General features: G+C 73.2%; 2 protein-coding genes across 2 annotated transcripts in view; one reads left to right on the top strand and one right to left on the bottom strand.

Moving 5' to 3' along the window:
- Window positions 1–10: 10 nt before the first annotated feature.
- On the top strand, window positions 11–12209 carry LOC135311803 (zinc finger protein 135-like). Its single transcript, XM_064441842.1, has 10 exons — window positions 11–137; window positions 1903–2005; window positions 2287–2388; window positions 2829–2924; window positions 3242–3352; window positions 4410–5796; window positions 9684–9717; window positions 9930–10056; window positions 10418–10528; window positions 10685–12209. Exons 2-10 carry the CDS (start codon window positions 1927–1929, stop codon window positions 11815–11817), a joined length of 3180 nt encoding a protein of 1059 aa, XP_064297912.1. The 5' UTR covers window positions 11–137; window positions 1903–1926; the 3' UTR covers window positions 11818–12209.
- A 1629-nt stretch (window positions 12210–13838) lies between these two features.
- Window positions 13839–21317, bottom strand: part of LOC135311802 (SCO-spondin-like) — a 40128-nt gene continuing 32649 nt past the window's right edge. The window contains 20 exon segments of the mRNA XM_064441841.1: window positions 13839–13978; window positions 14075–14225; window positions 14352–14482; window positions 16784–16844; window positions 16931–17026; window positions 17799–18068; window positions 18236–18322; window positions 18562–18711; window positions 18714–18783; window positions 18889–18932; window positions 18935–19029; window positions 19322–19382; window positions 19384–19439; window positions 19534–19585; window positions 19588–19697; window positions 19779–20022; window positions 20024–20052; window positions 20263–20284; window positions 20286–20310; window positions 20396–20523. Coding sequence (XP_064297911.1) covers window positions 13956–13978; window positions 14075–14225; window positions 14352–14482; window positions 16784–16844; window positions 16931–17026; window positions 17799–18068; window positions 18236–18322; window positions 18562–18711; window positions 18714–18783; window positions 18889–18932; window positions 18935–19029; window positions 19322–19382; window positions 19384–19439; window positions 19534–19585; window positions 19588–19697; window positions 19779–20022; window positions 20024–20052; window positions 20263–20284; window positions 20286–20310; window positions 20396–20523 — 1905 coding nt within the window. The 3' untranslated portion in view covers window positions 13839–13955.

The following is a 21317-nucleotide window of genomic DNA, read 5'->3' as shown; positions in this document are numbered from 1 at the left end:
GGTCCCGGCGCCGGACTACAGCTACCGGCAGGCAGCGGGGCGCGGCCCTTTGTCTGCCTCGCCTGGTGCCGCCCGGCCCTGGGCGGCCATCGGAGGCTGCGGGGGACATCGGGGGGCCGCCGGCCGCCGCAGCGCTGGTGAGGGGACGGCGGAGCGGGGGGGGGGAACCGCGGGAGGGGGACTCGTGAGGGAGGAGCCGGGGGGGGCACGGGGGTGGGGGCACCGGGCGGGAGGGGGGACACCGGGCGTGGGGGGCACGGCGGCGGCAGCCCGGGGGAGGAAGAGCGGCTGGGGGAGAACCGGGGGCCGCGTCGGGGGCAGGGCGGGGAAGGGGTGGGCTGCCAGGGCCCGGGACGGAGCATCCCCGGCCCCCAAAGCCGGGCTGGGGAGGGGACCCTCCGCCAGGGGTGCGAGGGGGGGCGGAGGTGGCGGGGGTCCGAGGGTGCCGGGGTTGCCAGCACCACGGAGGAGGGGGTCCCCCGTGGGGCAGGGCGAAGAACGGGGCTGACCACCCCAACCCCGCACCCCCCGGGAAAGGGGGGGGATGTGTCACCCAGAGCACCCCGGCGGGGCCCGGGGGTGCCGAGGGGCGTGCGGAGCACCCCGTGGTGCGGCACCCACCGCGCCCCCGGGACCCCCGGCCCCGACCTCGCAAACCAGGCGACTCGCTCTTGGGGTGCCGGCGGGGGCCCGAGCGGGGCCCGGAGCTTCCTCTCGTTCCCGAAGCCCCCGTCACGACACCCAGGGAAGGAGCCCCCCGACCCGGGGGCGGCCGGTGAGGCCGGGGCCGGCTGCGGCGAAGCACCGCTTGTTTCGGGAGCCCTTCGGGCCGGGGGCGAGCAGGACCCCCGGCACCCAGCAGCACCCCTGGGGTACCGGGGCGCACCCGAGCCGAGCCCCGCGGCACCCTCCGACCGCCTGCGGTTCCGTGAAGGGTGCGGGCGGCCGCGCGCAGGCGGTGCGTGTCGGGGCAGGGGGCCGGCGGTGCCCCCCGCCGCTCTCCTGGGCACCCGGGGGTCCCCACGGGCCGGGGGAGCCGTGGGCAGGGGCTGTGCCGCGGGCGCAGGGACGGTGCCTGTTGCTGTCCCGGGGCCCGGGAGGGGTGACGGCGAGTTGCGGGTGTGCGGTTTCACCGGTGCAGGTAGGGCGGGAGCCGCGCAGGCTCCAGCTCACCCCAAATTCCCTGCCCGGGGCGGGGGCGTGATGGGGCTGGCGGGGGCAGAGACCCTCCCCGCAAGCAAAGCTCTCCTGGTCGGAAGCAACGAAACCCCACCACCCCCGAGCACCCTGTTCGGCACCCACCTGCGCGCCCTCCTGGCCCCCGGCGCGGGCAGGGGGTCCTTGGCAGGACCCCGTCCCACCGAGCAGGGTGCCCTTGTCACGGGCAGGACGGCGAGAGGAGGAGGAGGGCAGCCAGCCTCTGTCTCCCAAACCCATGGGGGCTGCTGCCGGCAGGTCGCCCGGGGGCTGCGGGTCCCGAGGGGCTGCGTGGGGGGCTGGGGGTCCTGGGGGCTGGGGTCCCTGTCCCCGCCGGCAGCGATGCCGGCCCCAGCGCTTGCTGCAAAGCGCGAGCAAAGCGTTGCGGAGCCGGTGCCCGACTTCGGCCCCGGGCTCATCCCACCCGCGCAGGGCACCGGGCTGGGCCTGCGGCGACGGCCGTGTTCGTGTGGGCAGGGGGCGGCGCAGGCGGGGGGCACGCAGGCAGGTGGTTTGGGTGACAACGCGGTGACCCCCACGCTGTCCCCCTCGACCCCACTGCTGGCGGCAGCTCCCGGGATGGGCGTGGGGTGACGGGGGTCTGGGGAGGGGCTGGGGGGGACATCAGCGCAGCCCCGACGTGCCGGAGCAGGCGCTCCCTGGCACTGGAGGAGGCTGGAAGGGGACTTCCCCCCCCTTGGACAGGCTCTTCTGGTGGGACCCCCGCCCATGGAGTGGGAGGAGAAGCCATCTGCGGGGGATCCGTGGGATGCGAGGCTCCGGGGGATGCCCGACCCCTGCGGCACAGGTGAGGCTGCTGAAAGCCCCGACGACGGGTCCCATGTGGCGCCGCGGGGACTTCGCGTCCCCCTCCCCAAGCCCTGGGCCCCCCCGGGGCTGAAGCTCTGCATCCCGCGGCGCCCAGCGGGGCCTTGGCGTGGGGGGACGCTGTGCTCAGCAGCACGCACCGGCACGGTGCCAGACGCGAGGGGCTGGGGCGGCCGGCACCCGTGGCTGGGCAGGGGTCCGGGGGTGATGCCGAGCTGCCGGTGCTGCCCAGGAACCCGCGAGCGGTTTTGTCTTCCTCAGGAAAGGGCCGGGCTGGCGCGAAGCGTGAGGTCGTGGTGAAAACGGAGCTGGAGGACGAGTCCTACGCTGGGTGTCCCCAGGGCCGTGGCGTCCCCGGCGCTGGTGAGCAGAGCGGCGGTGCAGGAGGGCTGGGGGCTCGGCGGGACCCGCAGCCCCCCCGGGATCGAGCCCCCCGTCCCATATGGGCCGCTCTGCATGGCATCGGTGTGGGGACGCGGGGAGGGCCATCGCATGGGGGGCTCCGCTGGGGCAGCCGTGCCCAGTGCCGTCTGCTAACTGGGAATTCCCCCTGGAGGAGGAGGAGTGCTTCCTTGTCTTGCATAACAAATATTTAATAATCCGGGTGTTTTGGACCCCCGTGGTTCTGTGGCCGTCCCCTTGTTTCCTGGCGTCCCGGCACCGGGAGGTGCCCAGCAGGAGCTCCTGGGAACCTGGGGTTAAGGAGCCGGAGCCGGTGCTGGCGCGGGCAGAGCACGGGCACGTCCCCGAGCGCTCGGTCCGACCCCGAGCCGGACCCGCCGGCTGTGCCTTTCCTCCCACAGGCATCAAAGCGGAGGTCGCGGTGAAAAGCGAGCCAGAGGACGGGGCGTACGGCGGTCACAGCCAGGAGGGGGCCGTGCCCCACCACCCCCCTGCCTGTGAGTGGGGCTGGGGGCATCAGCAGGGCACAGCCGGATCCCGTGCGTGAGGGCTGCGTGCCGGGGTGGGAGGTGGGCTCGGCGGAGGGCGTTGGCTGGGCAAAGGGGTGCAGAAGAGCCGCCCCCTGACCCCCCGCTGCCGCCCCGTGCCACTGGGGCACGGTGACACCGTCCCGTGCTGCCCTGGCGATGGTGACACTCCGCGGGGTCCCAGGAGAGGCCAGCCCTGCCGGCGGTGCTGCCCGCTGGGGCCGAAGGCCCATCGCGGCTCCCCCGGCCCTGCCGCGCTCACCGCAGCACCGCGCTCTCGCCGGCAGGCGATGCCAAGCCCGAGATCATCGTGAAGGTGGAGCCGGAGGAGGAGTCGTGCATCGGGTGCCCCCGAGGTCGGGGTGACCCAGGTGCTCCCGGCCACCGCGGTGGCGCAGGTGAGCACCGGGGTGGCTCTAGGGGGTCCGGTGGGATGGGTTGGGGGGGGGGTGTGGGGGGGGGAGGGCCTGGTGCGCTGGCTGCGGAGCAAGGGAAGCCTCGAACGCTGAGAGCCCGGGGTGCGGCACCCCGCCCCGTGCACCCAAAACGGGCCAGATCCTGCGGAAATCGGTCTTGGGGCATCACTGGGGCGCCGGGCATGGCCGAAACACCCTGCAGCTCCTGAGGGAGTGCCGGAGGCAGTAGGTGGGGGGCGGCAGCTGCTGATGGGCTTCTAGAAGGGTTTTGGAAGCCAGTGGAAGCGGGAAAGCCGCGGGGAGGGACGCCGGTGCCACTGCCAGCCGTCCGGGCGAGCTGCTTGTGGTGGGGGCGCGGGCAGAGCTTTGCGCTGCTCTCCTGCTTGTCCAGGCAGCCAGAAATCCATAGCGCGGTTTGCTGGCGTGGCACGAGAGGCCCGAGCACCTCCCCGGCGGCCCCGGTGGCGATGCCGGCCCTGCGGCACGGAGCCCCGAGCTCCCGAAACGGAGCCCGCAGCTGCAAACCGCCCGGGTCTTTGCACGGGACCCCGTCGTCCTCCGTCGGGATACGCCAGCGACGCCGCGCTGGCCCCTGCCGTCCTCGCTGCTCCCGCTCACCGGTGCCCCCCGCCTCGGGGGCTCGCCTGCTCCCGGGGGCTGCGCCGCAGAAAAGGGACCCTCGGGCTCCAGCTGGCGGGGGGTCTCCGCAGCTCAGGCTTTGGAGCAGAGATTGCTGGCGGCACCTTTGTGTGCGCTGGGGCCCGGCGGTGGGTCCGAGGGAGCCGTGGGGCCTGGCTGGGTGCCGAGGTGCTTCGTCCAGCTCCTCCCGTACCCGCACGCGCTCGGACACGTTCACCTGGCGGCGGGACCCCGGCTCCAGCCAGCCTCGCCATGGTGCCGGTGCTCGGCGGCCTCAGTGCCACGCTGTGCCGTGCCCACGTCGGCAGCGGGGCTGCAGAGAGGGGGGGATTGCGGCTGCGGGGGGTCTCCAGGAGCTGGAGCGTGGCAGGTAACAGCGGGGGTCCCCTTCTCGTGGCAGATGGCAGCGGTGAGCACCGACCCAAGGAGGAGCCGAAACCGGAGGCGGCTGAGCTGGAGAAGGGTCTGGGGGCTGCAGCAAGGGGCCCCCCAGGGCCCTGGCCCCGCGTCAGCCAGTGGACAGTGCAGCAGGCGCAGGGCACCGTGGCCGAGCTCTGGTGCAGCCCGGCAGTGCCCGGGGGTCCGCAGGGCCCCCCCGAGCCCTGGGGTCTCTGCCTGGAGAAGGGCCCAGCCCCAGTGGCACCGGCGAGCGGCGCCGGGCAGAGCCCCCCCTCTGGCTGCGGGGCGGGCAGCGCCGCGGCCCCCGGCACCGAGGCGGCGCGGCATCCCCGCAGCCACGCGGCCGAGCGTCCCTTCGCCTGCAGCGAGTGCGGGAAGAGCTTCCAGCAGCGGGGGAACCTCATCACCCACCTGCGGGTGCACACCGGGGAGAAGCCCTTCGCCTGCACCGTCTGCGGCAAGAGCTTCAGCCAGAAGGGCGACCTGATGCGGCACCAGCGCATCCACACCGGCGAGAAGCCGTTCGAGTGCACCGTCTGCGGCAAGAGCTTCTGCTCCAAGCAGACCTTCATCCTGCACCAGCGCATCCACACCGGCGAGAAGCCCTTCTCCTGCGCCGAGTGCGGCAAGAGCTTCAACCGCAAGGCCAACTTCATCACCCACCAGAATATCCACACCGGCGAGAAGCCCTTCTCCTGCGCCGAGTGCGGCAAGGGCCTCTGCAGCAAGACGACCTTCAACCTCCATCGGAAGATCCACATCGGCGACCGGCCCTTCGGCTGCTCCGAGTGCGGCAAGAGCTTCAGCCGCAACGGCGACCTGACGCGGCACCAGCGCATCCACACCGGCCAGCGCCCCTTCGCCTGCGCCGACTGCGGCAAGTGCTTCAGCCACAACGGCGAGCTGGTCAAGCACCGGCGCATCCACACCGGCGAGAAGCCCTTCGCCTGCGCCGACTGCGGCAAGAGCTTCAACCGCAAGGACACCCTCGTCGCCCACCAGCGCATCCACACCGGCGAGCGCCCCTTCGCCTGCCCCGACTGCGGCAAGACCTTCAACCTGAAGACCACGCTGATGAAGCACAAGCGCATCCACACGGGCGAGCGTCCCTTCGCCTGCCTGGAGTGCGGCAAGAGCTTCAAGTACAAGGGCAACCTCCGGACCCACCACCTCACCCACATGGTGGAGCGGGTCTACCCGTGCACCGAGTGCGGCAAGATCTTCAGGCACAAGAAGGAGCTGACGGTGCACCAGGGCGCGCACACGGAGAAGCGGATCCTCGCCTGCTACCGCGAGGGAGAGTCCTTCAGCCCCTTCCTCCCCATGCACCCGCTCCTCGCGCCCTGCACCCAGCTCCCGGTGCCGCTGGAGGCCTTCTCCAAGTGTGAGTAGGTGGGCTGGCGGCAGCGGGGGGAGCCCGGTGTCCTGCCGGAGCCGCGAGAGGAGGAGCGACGCCGTCGCTGGAGACTTAGACCTGCCACGGGGCCGGCGGCAGATCGGGGCTGGGGGTTTCCCGGGTCCCCGGGGGTCAGGCGCCCCGGGGACGCTGCCGGCGGCCGCTCGAGGAGCTGCGCAGTCGGGCTGGGAGTCGGAGCAGCACCGGTTGCGCCCCCCGCTCACGGGGGGGCCTTATGGCAAGAGGCGTCACCCCCCACCCGCGGTCGCTGCCTCGTTTGCTGCTCAGGAGCCCTTCAAAAGCGCCCAGCGGGGGCCCCCGTCCCGCTCCCCGCCAGCCCCTCCGCGCGCCCAGCCCTCTGCCGCGGTGCTCCATGCGGGGCGGCCGGTCCGGCTCGGCGTCCACTTCGGCTTCCAAACTGCCGTCACAGCTTACGGAGCCGCGTCCCCGGGGTCCCCGCGTCCCCGGGGTCCCCGCGTCCCCCCGCGCGCCGCTCTGCCCGGTGCCTCCCCCGGCGCCGGCTCTGCTCCCACAGCCCTCTCTCGTCCTGGCAATTCCCATCGCCATCGGTTCCTCTGTTGGCGCCTCGGGTGTGGGCGGGGTGGAAGGGACCCCCCCCGTGGGGTCCCTGCTCCCGTGGGGCAGCGAACCCTCCCCACCTGGCGCTCGCCTCCGAAAGGGGCTTTGGTGGAAAATAAGTCTTTTATCGTGTGGGCAAAGGGGCCCGGGGGGTTTCCTGCGAGGGGTGTTTCTGGAGGGGCCGTGGAGGCGAGAGGCCCCGGGGGGGCACCCAGGGCTCCCCAGCTCGCGCTCTGCCGTGTGTGGCTTCCCTGCCTCAGTTCTCCCGTCTGTAAAATGGGAGCAATGGAGCTGCCTCCCAGGGTGGTGGGAGGGTTAACCCCTTCCTGACCACACAGAGCCCTGGCGGGCATGGGGTGGCGAGCGCTGGGCTGGGCGGGGGGGCCGCTACCGCTGCTGGGGGCCGGGGGGTGGCTGAGATGGTGCGGGAGGACCCCCGCACGAGCCCTTGCGATGCAGCTGGCGAGGACGGCGCGTATTTACAGCTGTGCTCTTCCCTAGTCTAGAAACTAATAAAAAGGTAAAAGGAACACGCAGGGACCCGTCCGTCTGGCACAATTTGTCACTCGCCATCTCTGCCCGCCGCAGCCACCCGTGGGAGCTGCGGGACCCCTCCTTGCCGAGGGGGGTTGTGCCTCGCGGCGCTGGACCCGCGGGGCCGGGGCTGAGCCGCCGGCCGGGGCTGGCGCGGGCGCGAGATCTGCCGCCTCTCCCCACTCAGTTACCTGCGCGGGAGAGGTTTAAAGAGAAATAAATAATAAAAAATAAAATTGTAAGGAAAAAAGGAAAAAAACCCAACAACGGACGCCGAGACGGCCGGTGGAAGCAACGGGCACAACCCGGGGCTGTCGGCGCCGGTTCCCGGCTCAGCCGCGGTGCGGGATTTGAACCCCGGCCCCGCCAAACCCGGGCCTGGGGGTGCCCGTGGTCGCGTGGCCGATGCCGAGGGGTGACCCCAACCTCCGGGGGTGCCAGCGGGCCGTGGGGCGGGGTGGCGGGGGAGAGCCGGGCCGCGATGCCGGGGCTGGCAGCCCCCGGCACACACAGGGACCCCTGCTCCCCCCCCCAGGAGTTACCCCAAACTGGGCCAGGGCACCTGAGCCCCGACGGAGGGGGATTGGGGGCACCCGCATCCCCATGGGTGGGTGCTGGGGGGGGCACCCACATCCCCGCGGGTGGGGGGCTGGGCAAGCCTACACCTCCCGTGCCGCCCCGCCGCCCCTCCCCACTGCACGGCGTCTCTGGGGCCGCCCGTGTCCGTGTCCGTGTCCGTGTCCGTGTCCGCGACCGTGACCGTGACCGTGACCGGGCCCACCGCCCCCGGGCTGGCGGCGCCATTCACTGGTGGGGGGGGGAGGCCGAGGGGGAGGCCCGACACACAGCGATGGGCTCTTGTTGTCCCCCCGTCTCCCCCCCCCCCAGCCCCATCCCCCGCCCGGGGTGTCCTGGGAGGGGACCCCGAACCCCCCCAGCCCCTCCCCTCTGCTGGTTGTCCCCTAGCCCTGCCGGCCCCCCCCCAGTGCCCCCTCCCCCGCTCCCCAGTGGACCCCTGCCACCCTGTTACCTCCCCCCAGTGTCCCCCACCACCACCCCACTGCCCCCCACCACCCCAGTACCCTCCCGATGCCCCCCCCCATCACACCACTGCCCCACTCCCCACCATCACCCGGGTTACCCCTCCGCCCCCCAGTACCCTCGCCTCCCCCCCCCCCACCACCCCAGTGCCCACCACCATCCCACTGTTCCCCAGTGCCCCCCCCCAGTGCCCCCCCGCCCCCCCCAGGCCTTTCCCTGTCCCACCACAGCCCCCTGTGTCACCCCCCTTGCTGCTCCATGTCCCACCGCCCAGGCTCCCCCAGACCCATCCCTGGGAAGGGCATTCAGACCCCCCCAAACCCCCTTCCACCCCCTTGGCCACCCCGGGGCAGCTGGGGGCTTCCAAACACCCCCTTTCCATCGCCTCTCCCCGCCGTTGCGATGAGTCGGTGGGGGGGGGGGGGGGGGCACCATTTTTGGGGGGCACTGCAGGGAGGGGAGAGCGGCTGCTGGCAGGGAGGCGACCCTCTGCCCCCCCCCAATTTATTAACCGGGGCGCCGTGCGGGCAGGGCCGGCGGGCCTTGCTGCGCCGGTGCGGCTGGTCACGGGACACGCGGCCCCCGCGGGATCCAGAGCTTTCCGCCTCCATCTTCCCGCAGAAACTCCCGCCGCCTCCATCTCCCTGCCGGGAGCCAGGCCCCGGCGAGGCGGGGGGTCACGCACAGCCCGCACCCACCCGGCACGTGCGGTAACCCCGACTGCGCGGCCGCAGCTCCCCGCGCGCCGTGGGGATGGGGCGGGGGGGGGGGCGGCGGGGGGGGCCGTGGTCGGGGCCGTGGGGCAGCGGCGGCAAAATGCCTGTGGGAGCGGCTGGGCTGGGGGTCCGGGTCCTGCGGGGTGGGGCTGGGGGGGTGAGGGGGGAGAAGTGGGGTGCAGGGTGCTGCCCTCGGCGTGGTGCAGGGAGCGCCTGCCCGGCCGCAGCGTGGGCAGGAGGGCGCAGGAGCAGGCAGGAGCAGGCAGGAGGGGGCAGGACTGGACAGGAGCAGGCAGGAACAGGCAGGAGTGGGCAGAAGTGGGCAGGAGCAGGCAGAAGCGGGCAGGAGGGGGCAGGAGTGGGCAGGAGGGGGCAGGAGTGGGCAGGAGGGGGCAGGACTGGACAGGAGCAGGCAGGAACAGGCAGGAGTGGGCAGAAGCAGGCAGGAGCAGGCAGAAGCGGGCAGGAGTGGGCAGGAGGGGGCAGGACTGGACAGGAGTGGGCAGGAGCAGGCAGGAGCAGGCAGGAGCAGGCAGGAGGGGGCAGGAGGGGGCAGGAGTGGGCAGGAGTGGGCAGGAGGGGGCAGGAGCGGGCAGGAGCAGGCAGGAGGGGGCAGGAGGGGACAGGACTGGACAGGAGCAGGCAGGAGGGGGCAGGAGGGGGCAGGAGTGGGCAGGAGGGACAGGAGCAGGCAGGAGGGGACAGAAGCAGGCAGGAGGGGGCAGGAGGGGGCAGGAGGTGGACAAGGACTGGACAGGAGCAGGCAGGAGCAGGCAGGAGGGGGCAGGAGGGGGCAGGAGGGGCAGGACTGGACAGGACTGGACAGGAGCAGGCAGGAGCAGGCAGGAGGGGGCAGGAGCGGGCAGGAGCAGGCAGGAGGGGCAGGACTGGACAGGACTGGACAGGAGCAGGCAGGAGCAGGCAGGAGGGGGCAGGAGCGGGCAGGAGCAGGCAGGAGCAGGCAGGAGTGTGCCCACTGCCAGGCCTCGGGCCAAGCATCGTGTCCCAGGTCTGACGTGGGTCCCCCCGTCTGGCACAAGCTGGTGAGTGCCGCGGTTCCGCCGGTGCGGCCGCAGGCCCTCCACGCCGCCCCCCGCTGACGCCCCCCGCCCTCGCCCTCCCCCTGCCCGGGACGCTCCGGGCTCTCCCCTCGGGATGCTGGAGCCGCCGGGGTCACCGGGGCCGTGCCCGGCGGGGCAGGATTTCGGCGTTGGCGCGGTGGGGTGCGCTGAGCCGGGCCTGCTCCTCGCTGCAGATGTCGGTGACCTTCGAGGACGTGGCCGTCTACTTCTCCCCCGAGGAGTGGGCAGAGCTGGCGGCGTGGCAGCGGCGGCTCTACCGCGAGGTGATGATGGACAACTACCAGGCCGTCGCCTCGCTGGGTGAGGACCCCGCCCCGGCACCCCCGAATTCACCTACGCCGAGGCGGAGCCCCTGAAAGCGTAAAATCCAGCTGTGGCTGTCGCTGCCCGAGCGCTGGCGCGGTGACGGCAGGATCTGCCCCGGGGGTGGGACGGGGGCAATAGGATAGACCAGCCCAGCCCAGCCCAGACTAGACAAGACTAAACCAGCTGAGCTGGGTCTAGCGGCCGGGGTGGCCGGAGCGAGGCGAGGGGCTGCCGCGGCGCAGGGGAGGAGGGGGAGCCGAGGCGATGCCGGGGCCGTGGGTGGGTGGGTGGGGGGGTTCCGGCACCGCCGTCCCAGCAGCGCGGCGGAGGGTGCCCCTCTCTCTGCCCCGGACAGGCCGTCCCGCCGCCAAGCCGGAGATCATCTGCAAGATGGAGTGGGAAGAGGCGCCGTGCGTGCCAGACCCCGCCGGGATGCGGCGGCGGCGGCTCCGGACCCCTGTGCCAGGCGGGTACTGGGGGGTGTGGCGGGGTGGGGGGGGTCCAAGCGGCGCCGTCCCCTTGGCCCCGGGTGCTCCGTGCGCTGGGAGGGGCGGGGGGCTGGCAGGGGTCCCACACCCCCGTCCCATGCCCGGCGGTGACCCCAGCCTCTCCTCCCCAGCAGCTGGCAGCCTCGGGGCGCAGGGGGAGGCCAGGGGGGGCCCCGAGGGGCTGCCGGCACCCCCCGAGTGGGGCGGGAGGCAGCGGAGGGGCTCGACCCGCAGCCGGCTGGGCAGGAGCAGGGGGGTCCCGCCGGGGCGCTCCCGCCTCCGCCCCCTCCCGGCCCGCCGGCCACCGGAGAAGACCCCCCCAACGTGCCCCGAGTGCGACAAGAGCTTCAAGAGCCAGACGGCGTTGGCCATCCACGAGCGGAGCCACACGGGCGAGCGGCCCTTTGGCTGCCCCCGCTGCGGGAAGGGCTTCCCCTCCAAGGGGGACCTCAAGCGACACCAGAAAACCCACGCGGGGAAGCCGGAACCCCCCGGCACCGTCCCGGTGCTCCCGGCCAAGCTGCTGCCGTCCCGGCTCCACCGCGTCGCCCCGGTCCCCAAGAGACCCCACGCCTGCGCCGACTGCGGGAAGAGCTTCGGCAAGAGCCGGGACCTGAGGAAGCACCAGCAGACGCACACGGCGGCGCGGCCCTTCCCCTGCCCGCAGTGCGGCCGCCGCTTTCGGCTGAGGCAGATCCTGGCGTCGCACCAGAAGGTGCACGGCGGGGAGAAGCCCTTCGGCTGCGCCGACTGCGGCAAGCGCTTCGCTCAGAAGCATCACCTGCTGAGCCACCGGCGCGTGCACACCGGCGAGAAGCCCTTTGCCTGCGGCCACTGCGGCCACCGCTTCAGCCAGAAGCACCACCTGGTCAGCCACCAGCGCATCCACACCGGGGAGCGCCCCTTCGCCTGCGCCCGCTGCCCCAAGGCCTTCAGGGACAAGAAGACCCTCACCGTCCACCAGCGGGTCCACACCGGCGAGAAGCCCTACAAGTGCGGCGAGTGCGGCAAGAGCTGCAGCCAGAAGCAGCACCTGAAGAGCCACCAGCGGGTGCACCGGGGCGCGTGGGCCGCGCCGGAGGGCTGCCGGCGGGACGGGGGGGGTCCGTCCCCGGGCGGGGGGCGGGCGGAGGCCAAGCCTTTCCAGTGCGGCGGCTGCGAGAAGCGCTTTCGGGACGAGGGGATCATGCTGGCTCACCAGCGCACCCACGGCACCCCCGGCCCGTGGGCGCCCCCGCAACCCGGCGCCCCCCAGAACTGCCGCTGAGGGGCCCGCGGGGCGCCGGGTGGGGGGGCTGCGGGGGGGGGTCAGCCGGAGCAGCAGCGCACGGGCCGGGAGCGAGCGGCGGCCACGACCCCCTCCACCAGCGGCTCCGGGTGCTGCCGGCGCGGGCCGCGACCGTGCCCCGGGGACGCCCCGAGCCGCCGGCACCATGCCCGGGGTCGCCGGCGCCCCTTCCCCGCCGTGCTGCGGCGCCGGCAGCTGCCGGGGGGGCCGGCGGCACAGGGCTGGCTGCCAGGGCAGGGGGATACAGCGGATATCTCGCGGGGCACTCAGGGCGGTTTATGGCACGGTGGGAAGGTGCTGCATTAATTTTTGCACCCGGAGAGGAAATGGAGAGCCCCGGGGCGCCATGCCGAGCCGCGAGCTCCGCGGCAGCACGAAGCCTTCGGCACTGACTCCCACAGCACCCTCCCGGAGGGGCTGCAGGGCTTGGGCGGGTGGACCCTTCGCTGGGTAAAAACTGGCTGGTGGCCGAGCCCAGAGAGTTGTGGTGAACGGAGATAAACCCAGTTGGTGGCCGGTCATGAGCGGGGCTCCCCAGGTCTTAGTATTGGGGCTGGTTCTGTTTAATGTCTTTATCCATGATCTGGATGAGGGGATCGAGGGCACCCTCGGTGAGTTTGCAAATGACACCGAGCTGGGCGGGAGTGTTGATCTGCTGGAGGGCAGGGAGGCTCTGCAGAGGGACCTGGGCAGGCTGCATCGATGGGCCGAGGCCAGTTGTGTGAGGTTTAACAAGGCCCAGTGCCGGGTCCTGCCCTTGGGTCACACCAACCCCAGGCAGCGCCCCAGGCCTGGGGCAGAGGGGCTGGGAAGTGCCCGGCGGAGAAGGCCCTGGGGGTGCGGGCTGACAGCCGGCTGGGCATGAGCCAGCAGTGCCCGGGTGGCCAAGGAGGCCACCAGCCCCCGGGCTTGTGTCAGCCCTGGTGTGGCCAGCAGGGGCCGGGCAGGGATGGGGCCCCTGTGCTCGGCACTGGGGAGGCCCCACCTCGAATGCTGGGCTCAGGTTTGGGCCCCTCGGGACAAGAAGGGCCTTGAGGGGCTGGAGCGTGTCCAGAGAAGGGCAGCGGGGCTGGGGCAGGGTCTGGAGCACAAGTGTGCTGGGGGGCGGCTGAGGGGGCTGGGTTAGTGCTGGCCTTGGCGGTGCCGGGTTAACGGTTGGACTTGATCATCTTAAGCGTCTTCTCCAACTCAAGTGGTTCTGTGGTTCTGTGAAAGCCTTTCAGTGAAAAGCCTGTGACTCAGGGCTGGACGAGCCCACCATTGGAGCAGCCCAGCCCCACCGCTGCCCCCTCCCCTCCTGCCCCCGGTGTTGCCGCTGTCGGTGCCCGGCACAGGACGGCACCGATCCAACAGGCCCTGGTGGAGCCGCGGCACTCGCCGCCCCCCCATCGCCCCGCGCCCAGTGCGGGTGGGGTCAGGGACCCCCTGTTTCACAAACCCCTGGGGTTGTATCGCGGGGGTCACAGCTGCACCGCAGGGGGGCCGTTGTGGCTGGGATTGGCACAGCACAGCACAGCATGGTGGTCATCCCCCACCGAGCCTTCCCCATCCCTCCCAGTCCCCCCCAGTCCCTCCCCCAAGCCCTTCACGGTTTTCCCAGTGTCCCGCTCCATCCCCACCAATCCCTCCCCAGCGACCCCCAGTCCCTGTCTGGTGTGTCTCCCCACCCCAGCCCTTCCCAGTCTCCCCCCAGTCCCTTCCCCATCCCTCCCAGTCCCCCCTGAGGCCCACCCAGTCCCCCCAAGTCCCCCTGATCCCTTCTCCAGTCTCTCCCAAGCCCTCCCCAATCCCTCCCGGTGCACCCCCCCCAGTTCTTCGCTGGTGTGCTCCCCTCCCACCCAGCCCTTCCCAGACCCACCCTGAGCCCTCCCTGGTTCCTCCTGGTCCCCCCAAGCCCTTCTCCATCGCTCCCAGTCCCACCCTGAGCCCTCTCCAGTCCCTCCCGAGGCTTTCCCAGTTGCCCCAGAGCCCCCCAGTCCCTCTCGGTGCCAGACACGGAGGCTGTTCCTGCAGATTTATTGCGAACCAGGACAGGGGCCGGAGCACCGGCACATCCCAGGGGTGCTGAGGGAGGGGGGTGTCCCGCCTTGGGGGGCGTCCAGCCTGGGGAGGGGTCCTCAGCGCCGGGAGAAATCCCCACCTGCGGGTGAGGGGGTGAGGGGGGCTCAGGGGGCCGCAGCCCGGCCGGGGGCAGGGTCTGGGGGTCCAGCACCCCCCAGGGGACCCCCCTGCTCACCCCGGCAGCTGCTGCACTGGCAGCTGTGGATGACGGGGAGCAGGACGGGCCGCGCCGGCCCCTCCGGGCAGGGCAGGTGCAGGAGGCGGACGGGGCTGCGGGGGTCCAGGCGGTAGCTGCAGCACTCGCAGAGGGTCTCCACGTACGGCTCCTGCGGGGGGGGGGGGCCACTGTCGGGGCGGGGACACACACACCGGGGACACCCCCAGCCCCTGCCCGGGGAGGCACGGCTTGGGGGGCGGGGGGGGAGCACCGGGGAGCCCCCCGCGCCACTGACCTGGGGGGTGACGGTGGTGCGGGAGCGGCAGCGCCCGGCGCAGTAGCTGACCTCGACGGCGGGCAGGGCGCAGGGGCCCTTGGCGATGGGGCGCAGCTCGGTGAAGCGCCGGCACATGGAGGAGGGCTCCTCTGCGGGGGGGGGGGGGATGGCCGTGGGGCTGCCCGTACCCCGGCACCCCGATGCCCTCACACCCCAAGCACCCCAGGAGCCCAACACCCTGATGCCCCAACACCCCTGCACCCCAGGACCTCAATGCCCCAACACCTCTGCACCCCAGGACCTCAATGCCCCAATACTCCAACACCCCAATGCCCTGACACCCTGAAAGCACGACACCCCAACACTGTGACACCCCAAACCCTGCATTCCAACACCCTGACACCCCAATGCGCCAGTAACTCAACACCCTGTCACTCTGATGCCCCAATGCCCATAGTCTCTGACACCAACACCCCAACACCCCAATGCCCTGACTCCCCAACAGCCCAATGCCACAACACCTTGTCACTCTGATGCCCCAGCACCCCAAAACTGACACCCAAAACCCCAACACCCTGACGCCCCAACACCCCGACACCCAAAACCTCAACATCCCAAAACCCTGTCACCCAACACCCGTCACCCCAACAGCCCCACTCCCCCAAACCGACACCCCAACACCCCAACACCCCAGCACCCCAACACCCTGACACCAACACTCTGTCACCCCAACACCCCAAAACCCTGACACCCATGACCCCGTCACCCCATCACCCCAAAAACCCCGACACCCCGTCACCCCAACACCCCATCACCTCAACAACCCGAAATCCCATCACCCCAGCACCCCATCACTCCAAAACCGACACCCCAACACCTCGACACCCTGTCACCCCAACACCCCGACACCCCATGACCCCGTCACCCCGACACCCCGTCACCCCGACGCCCCATGACCCCAAAAACCCCGACACCCCATGACCCCGTCACCCCGACACCCCATCACCCCGACGCCCCATGACCCCAAAAACCCCGACACCCCATGACCCCGTCACCCCGACACCCCGTCACCCCGACACCCCATGACCCCGGCACCCCGACACCCCGTCACCCCGACGCCCCATGACCCCAAAAACCCCGACACCCCATGACCCCGGCACCCCGACACCCCGTCACCCCGACGCCCCATGACCCCAAAAACCCCGACACCCCATGACCCCGTCACCCCGACACCCCGTCACCCCGACACCCCATGACCCTGGCACCCCGACACCCCGTCACCCTGACGCCCCATGACCCCAAAAACCCTGACACCCCATGACCCCGTCACCCCGACACCCCATCACCCCGACGCCCCATGACCCCAAAAACCCCGACACCCCGACACCCCGTCACCCCGACACCCCATGACCCCGTCACCCCGACACCCCGTCACCCCGACACCCCATGACCCCGGCACCCCGACACCCCGGCACCCCGACACCCCGACACCCCGTCACCCCGACACCCCATGACCCCGGCACCCCGACACCCCGTCACCCTGACGCCCCATGACCCCAAAAACCCTGACACCCCATGACCCCGTCACCCCATCACCCCGACGCCCCATGACCCCAAAAACCCCGACACCCCGACACCCCGACACCCCATGACCCCGTCACCCCGACACCCCGTCACCCCGTCACCCCGTCACCCCGACACCCCGACACCCCATGACCCCGTCACCCCGACACCCCGTCACCCCGACACCCCGTCACCCCGACACCCCAACACCCCGACACCCCGTCACCCCGACACCCCGACACCCCATGACCCCGGCACCCCGACACCCCGTCACCCCGTCACCCCAACACCCCGTCACCCCATGACCCCGTCACCCCGACACCCCATGACCCCGTCACCCCATGACCCCGTCACCCTGACACCCTGTCACCCCGACACCCCGACACCCCGTCACCCCGACACCCCGTCACCCCAACACCCCATGACCCCGGCACCCCGACACCCCGTCACCCCGACACCCCGTCACCCCGACACCCCAACACCCCGACACCCCGTCACCCCGACACCCCGACACCCCATGACCCCGGCACCCCGACACCCCGTCACCCCGTCACCCCAACACCCCGTCACCCCATGACCCCGTCACCCCGACACCCCATGACCCCGTCACCCCGACACCCCGTCACCCCGACACCCCATGACCCCGACACCCCGACACCCCGGCACCCCGACACCCCATGACCCCGGCACCCCGACACCCCGACACCCCGTCACCCCAACACCCCGTCACCCCGACACCCCGGCACCCCGACACCCCATGACCCCGGCACCCCGACACCCCGACACCCCGGCACCCCATGACCCCGGCACCCCGACACCCCATGACCCCGTCACCCCGACACCCCGGCACCCCGACACCCCGACACCCCGGCACCCCGACGCCTTACCCGGCCACTCCTCGCGGCACACGGGGCAGCACCTCCCCGGCTCCCGCACCTTCACCGTGCCCTGCCGGGACGGCGGCCTCAGCCCCCGCAGCCACGGGACCCCCCCCCGCGCCGGAGCCCGCCCTCCCCGCCCCCGGCCCCCCAGACCTGGGGGCAGGCGGTGGGGGCGCAGCCGGGGGCGCAGGCAGCCCGCCCGTCGGCGCAGCGGCACGTCTCGCACTCCTCCTGCCACTCGCTGCCGGCCTGGCCGAGGTGGGCGGCGGGGGCTGAGCGCGGCGGGGACACCCCCCACACACCCCCCCCCGGCGCCCCCCGGCGCCCCCCGCCGCCGCTCACCTGGCGCAGCCGCCCGCGGTGCCGGCACTCGCAGAGGGCGGCGGGGGCTGAGCGCGGCGGGGACACCCCCCACACACCCCCCCCCCGCCGCCCCCCGGCGCCGCCCCCCGCCGCCCCCCGCCGCCCCCCGCCGCCGCCCCCCGCCGCCCCCCGCCGCCCCCCGGCGCCCCCCGCCGCCCCCCCGCCGCCCCCCGGCGCCCCCCGGCGCCCCCCGCCGCCCCCCGCGCCCCCCGGCGCCCCCCCGCCCCCCCCCGCCGCCCCCCGGCGCCCCCGCCGCCCCCCCCCCCCCGCCCCCCCCCGCCGCCCCCCGGCGCCCCCCGCCGCCGCTCACCTGGCGCAGCCGCCCGCGGTGCCGGCACTCGCAGAGGGCGGCGGGGGCTGAGCGCGGCGGGGACACCCCCCACACACCCCCCCCCCCGCCGCCCCCCACCGCCCCCCGCCGCCCCCCGCCGCCCCCCGGCGCCCCCCGCCGCCGCTCACCTGGCGCAGCCGCCCGCGGTGCCGGCACTCGCAGAGGGCGGCGGGGGCTGAGCGCGGCGGGGACACCCCCCACACACCCCCCCCCCGCCCGCCCCCCGCCGCCCCCCGCCGCCCCCCGCCGCCCCCCGGCGCCCCCCCGCCCCCCCGCCGCCCCCCGCCGCCCCCCGGCGCCCCCCCGCCGCCCCCCGCCGCCGCTCACCTGGCGCAGCCGCCCGCGGTGCCGGCACTCGCAGAGGGCGGCGGGGACGCAGCGGCCGGTGCCGCCGCGGTAGAGGCCGGGCCGGCAGGTGCAGCCGGGCGCCGGGGGGCGGCTGCAGTTGGGCTGGCCGGAGAGGTCCCGGCAGCTCGGCTCGCAGCCGCCCGGCGCCCCGGGGCCCTGCCAGCGCTCCCCCGCGGGACAGGCTGCGGCGGCACGGGGCGCGGCGCCGTCACCGTCGAGGGCACCGGCACGGGCACCATCGCCGGCACCGGCACCCAGCACCAGCACCATCGCTGGCACTGGCACTGCACCAGCACTGGCACTGGCACCGGCACCCACACCATCGCCAGCACCATCACTGCACCAGTGCTGGCACCACCAACAGCACCATCGCCAGCACCATCACGGCACCATTGCTGGCGCCAGGCACCGGCACCAGCACCAGCACCATCGCTGGCACCATCACGGCACCATTGCTGGCGCCGGCACCGGCACCGGCACCAGCACCATCGCTGGCACCGGCACTAGCACCCCGCACCATCCCCAGCACCATCACTGCACCAGCGCTGGCACCACCAACAGCACCATCACCATCACCAGCACCAGCACCATCAACGGCACCACCGCCGGCACAGTGCAGGGATCGCTGCCATGGCCCCACGCCGGGGCCGGCACCCTGCGGGTGATGGCTCTGTCCCCCCCCGAGGGGCTGTGGGGGCCACCATGCCCCAACCCACCATCCCCCACACCCACCGCCCCACGCCCCCTCGCACTGCTCACTGGGGCAGGGCTCCGTGTTGCACGCGGCCGTCTCCTCGGTGGGTCCGGCCCCGCAGGGCACCCCCCCGGCGCTCTCCTGGCAGCCGCGGTGCCGGGAGGTGCTGCCTGCCGCCGCAGGTGCGGGTGCAGGGCCCCCCACGGCGACCACGGCCCATAGGACGGACACGCCGCGGCCGGGCAGGCCAAGGTGCCGTTGGCGCACGTGCTGCACCGGGGATTGACGCCGGCGTCGGCATCGCGCCGAGGGGCTCAGCCCCACGGCACGGCCGCGCCCGCCGGCACCGCAGCCCCCCCCCGCCCCGGCACCCACCAGTTGTGGCACCCCCAGCTCGGCCGCCTGCCCCGGCCGCAGCTCCCCGGCTGCTGTTGGCGCCGCGCAGCCCGCAGCGGCACTCGGCGACGGCCACGCACGCCCCGTCCTGCAGCAGCTGCCCCGGGGGGCACCGGCACCCTGCGGGGGCAGAGAGGGGCGGGGGCGCACCCGTGGGTGCTGCGGGGTGTCCGAGCACCCAGCGGGGGTGGGGGTGCACGCCGTGGGGTGTGGGGTGGGAGGTGTCGTGGGTGTGATGGGGAGGCTGGGGGTGAGGGGCTCTGCTATGGGGCTGGGGGCTGTGCTATGGGGTGGGGGCTGTGCTATGGGGTGGGGAGCTCTGCTATGGGGCACGGGGCTGCAGGCAGCCTCAGGGGCTGGGACCAGGGGGCACAGGGGACATGGGGGGGGGGGTGGTCGGGGGGGCCCGTACCTGGCTTGCAGGGCCCCTGCAGACACTCAACGTGGGGCCAGAGGTCGGCGCAGGCGCGGGGGGCAGCCGTTGGCACAGGAGGGATCGAAGGCCCGTCCCCGCTCCTCGCAGGCCTCCCCTGGGTGCGGGGACGGCGTCAGGGTGCAGCGGGGAGCACGGCACCCGCCTCGCCCCACCACGAGCGCGGGGGGTCCCCGGGGCGGGGGGCTCACCTGGGCAGGTGGCCGCGTTGCAGCTCTCGGTCTGCGAGTGGGTGCCGCGGCACTCTGCCGGCCGCCCGCCGGGTGCTGGGGCTGGCGCTGGCGCAGGCGGTAGCCCCCGCTGCAGGGGTCCTGGCAGGGTCCCCAGGGACCCCAGGCGCTCCAGAGACAGAGATCTGGGGGGACGTGGGTGTCACCGCGGGGGATTCCGCTGCGCCGGTGCTGTGCCCCCGGCACCTCTGTGGCCCCCCCGGTACCGTGGCAGGCGTGGGGCTCCGGGCAGAGCCGCTCTTGCTGCAGCTCAGCCGTGCAGACATCCCCGCTGCCGGCCCAGGGCAGCCCGGTCTGGGGGTCCAGGCAGGTTCGGTAGCGATGCTTGCACCGCGGCCAGGGCCGAGACCCCCCACCGGCGTCCCCCTCCGTCGGCGTCGTGGCCAGCAGCTGGGCGAGGGTGCTGGGGCCGAGCGTGGGCAGGGGCTGGCAGGGCTCGCAGGGCGCCCACTTCCGACCAGGGACTCAGCGGCAGCAGCCCTGGGGGGGACACGGAGCCGCTGGGGACCCCACAGCCGGGGAAGGTGGGGAGGGGGACCCCCAATCCAGGTGCGGCCAGCATCAGGCAGAGGGGTGTGCCTTCCCCCACAAGGGAATGAGGGGGTCCCCGAGGAGGGGGAAATGGCTGGGGGGCCAGGAGTGTGTGGAAATGGGCCGGGGGGCTCAGCGGTGCTGGGGGTCCGCACTCACCCCGGCAGCCATCGATGCTGCAACTGCAGGGTCCCGTTCTGGCAAACGCTGGGAGGAAAAGAGGGGTGAGGCCCTGGCGCTGACCCCACGTTGCTGCCCCCCCGGCGCCGGGAGTCCCGCGGCCCCCCCTCACCACTCCTTGCAGCCCAGGCGCAGGGTCTCGCCGGCAGACAGGAGGCGGGGGTCCCCCGGCCCGGCGGGCAGGCAGCAGCAGCCGCACTCCTCGGGGGGGACACAGCGCCCAGCCTCCTCCAGCAGCCCCTGCGGGAAATGGGGTGTGCATGGGCAGTGAGGGGGCAAGGAGATGGAGGGGGGTCCCATCCCATTCCCATCCCCATCCCCACCCCATGCCCATCCCCCATCCCCATCCCCACTCCCATCCCCATCCCCATCCCCATCCCCATCCCCATCCCCATCCCCCATCCCCATCCCCATCCCCATCCCCATCCCATCCCCATCCCATCCCCATCCCCATCCCATCCCATCCCATCCCCATCCCCATCCCCATCCCCATCCCCATCCCCATCCCCATCCCCATCCCCATCCCCATCCCATCCCCATCCCCATCCCCATCCCATCCCCATCCCCATCCCCATCCCCATCCCCATCCCATCCCCATCCCCATCCCCATCCCCATCCCATCCCCATCCCATCCCCATCCCATCCCCATCCCCATCCCCATCCCCATCCCCATCCCCATCCCCATCCCCATCCCCATCCCCATCCCCATCCCCATCCCCATCCCCATCCCCATCCCCATCCCCATCCCCATCCCCATCCCCATCCCCATCCCCATCCCCATCCCCATCCCCATCCCCATCCCCATCCCCATCCCCATCCCCATCCCCATCCCCATCCCATCCCCATCCCCATCCCCATCCCCATCCCCATCCCCATCCCCATCCCCATCCCCATCCCCATCCCATCCCCATCCCCATCCCCATCCCCATCCCCATCCCCATCCCCATCCCCATCCCCATCCCCATCCCCATCCCATCCCCATCCCCATCCCATCCCCATCCCCATCCCCATCCCATCCCCACCCCATCCCATCC

The sequence above is a fragment of the Phalacrocorax carbo genome, chromosome 2, assembly GCF_963921805.1.
Source record: "Phalacrocorax carbo chromosome 2, bPhaCar2.1, whole genome shotgun sequence".
In the NCBI taxonomy this organism is placed as follows: domain Eukaryota; kingdom Metazoa; phylum Chordata; class Aves; order Suliformes; family Phalacrocoracidae; genus Phalacrocorax; species Phalacrocorax carbo.
This window is presented reverse-complemented; position numbering and strand designations above follow the sequence as displayed.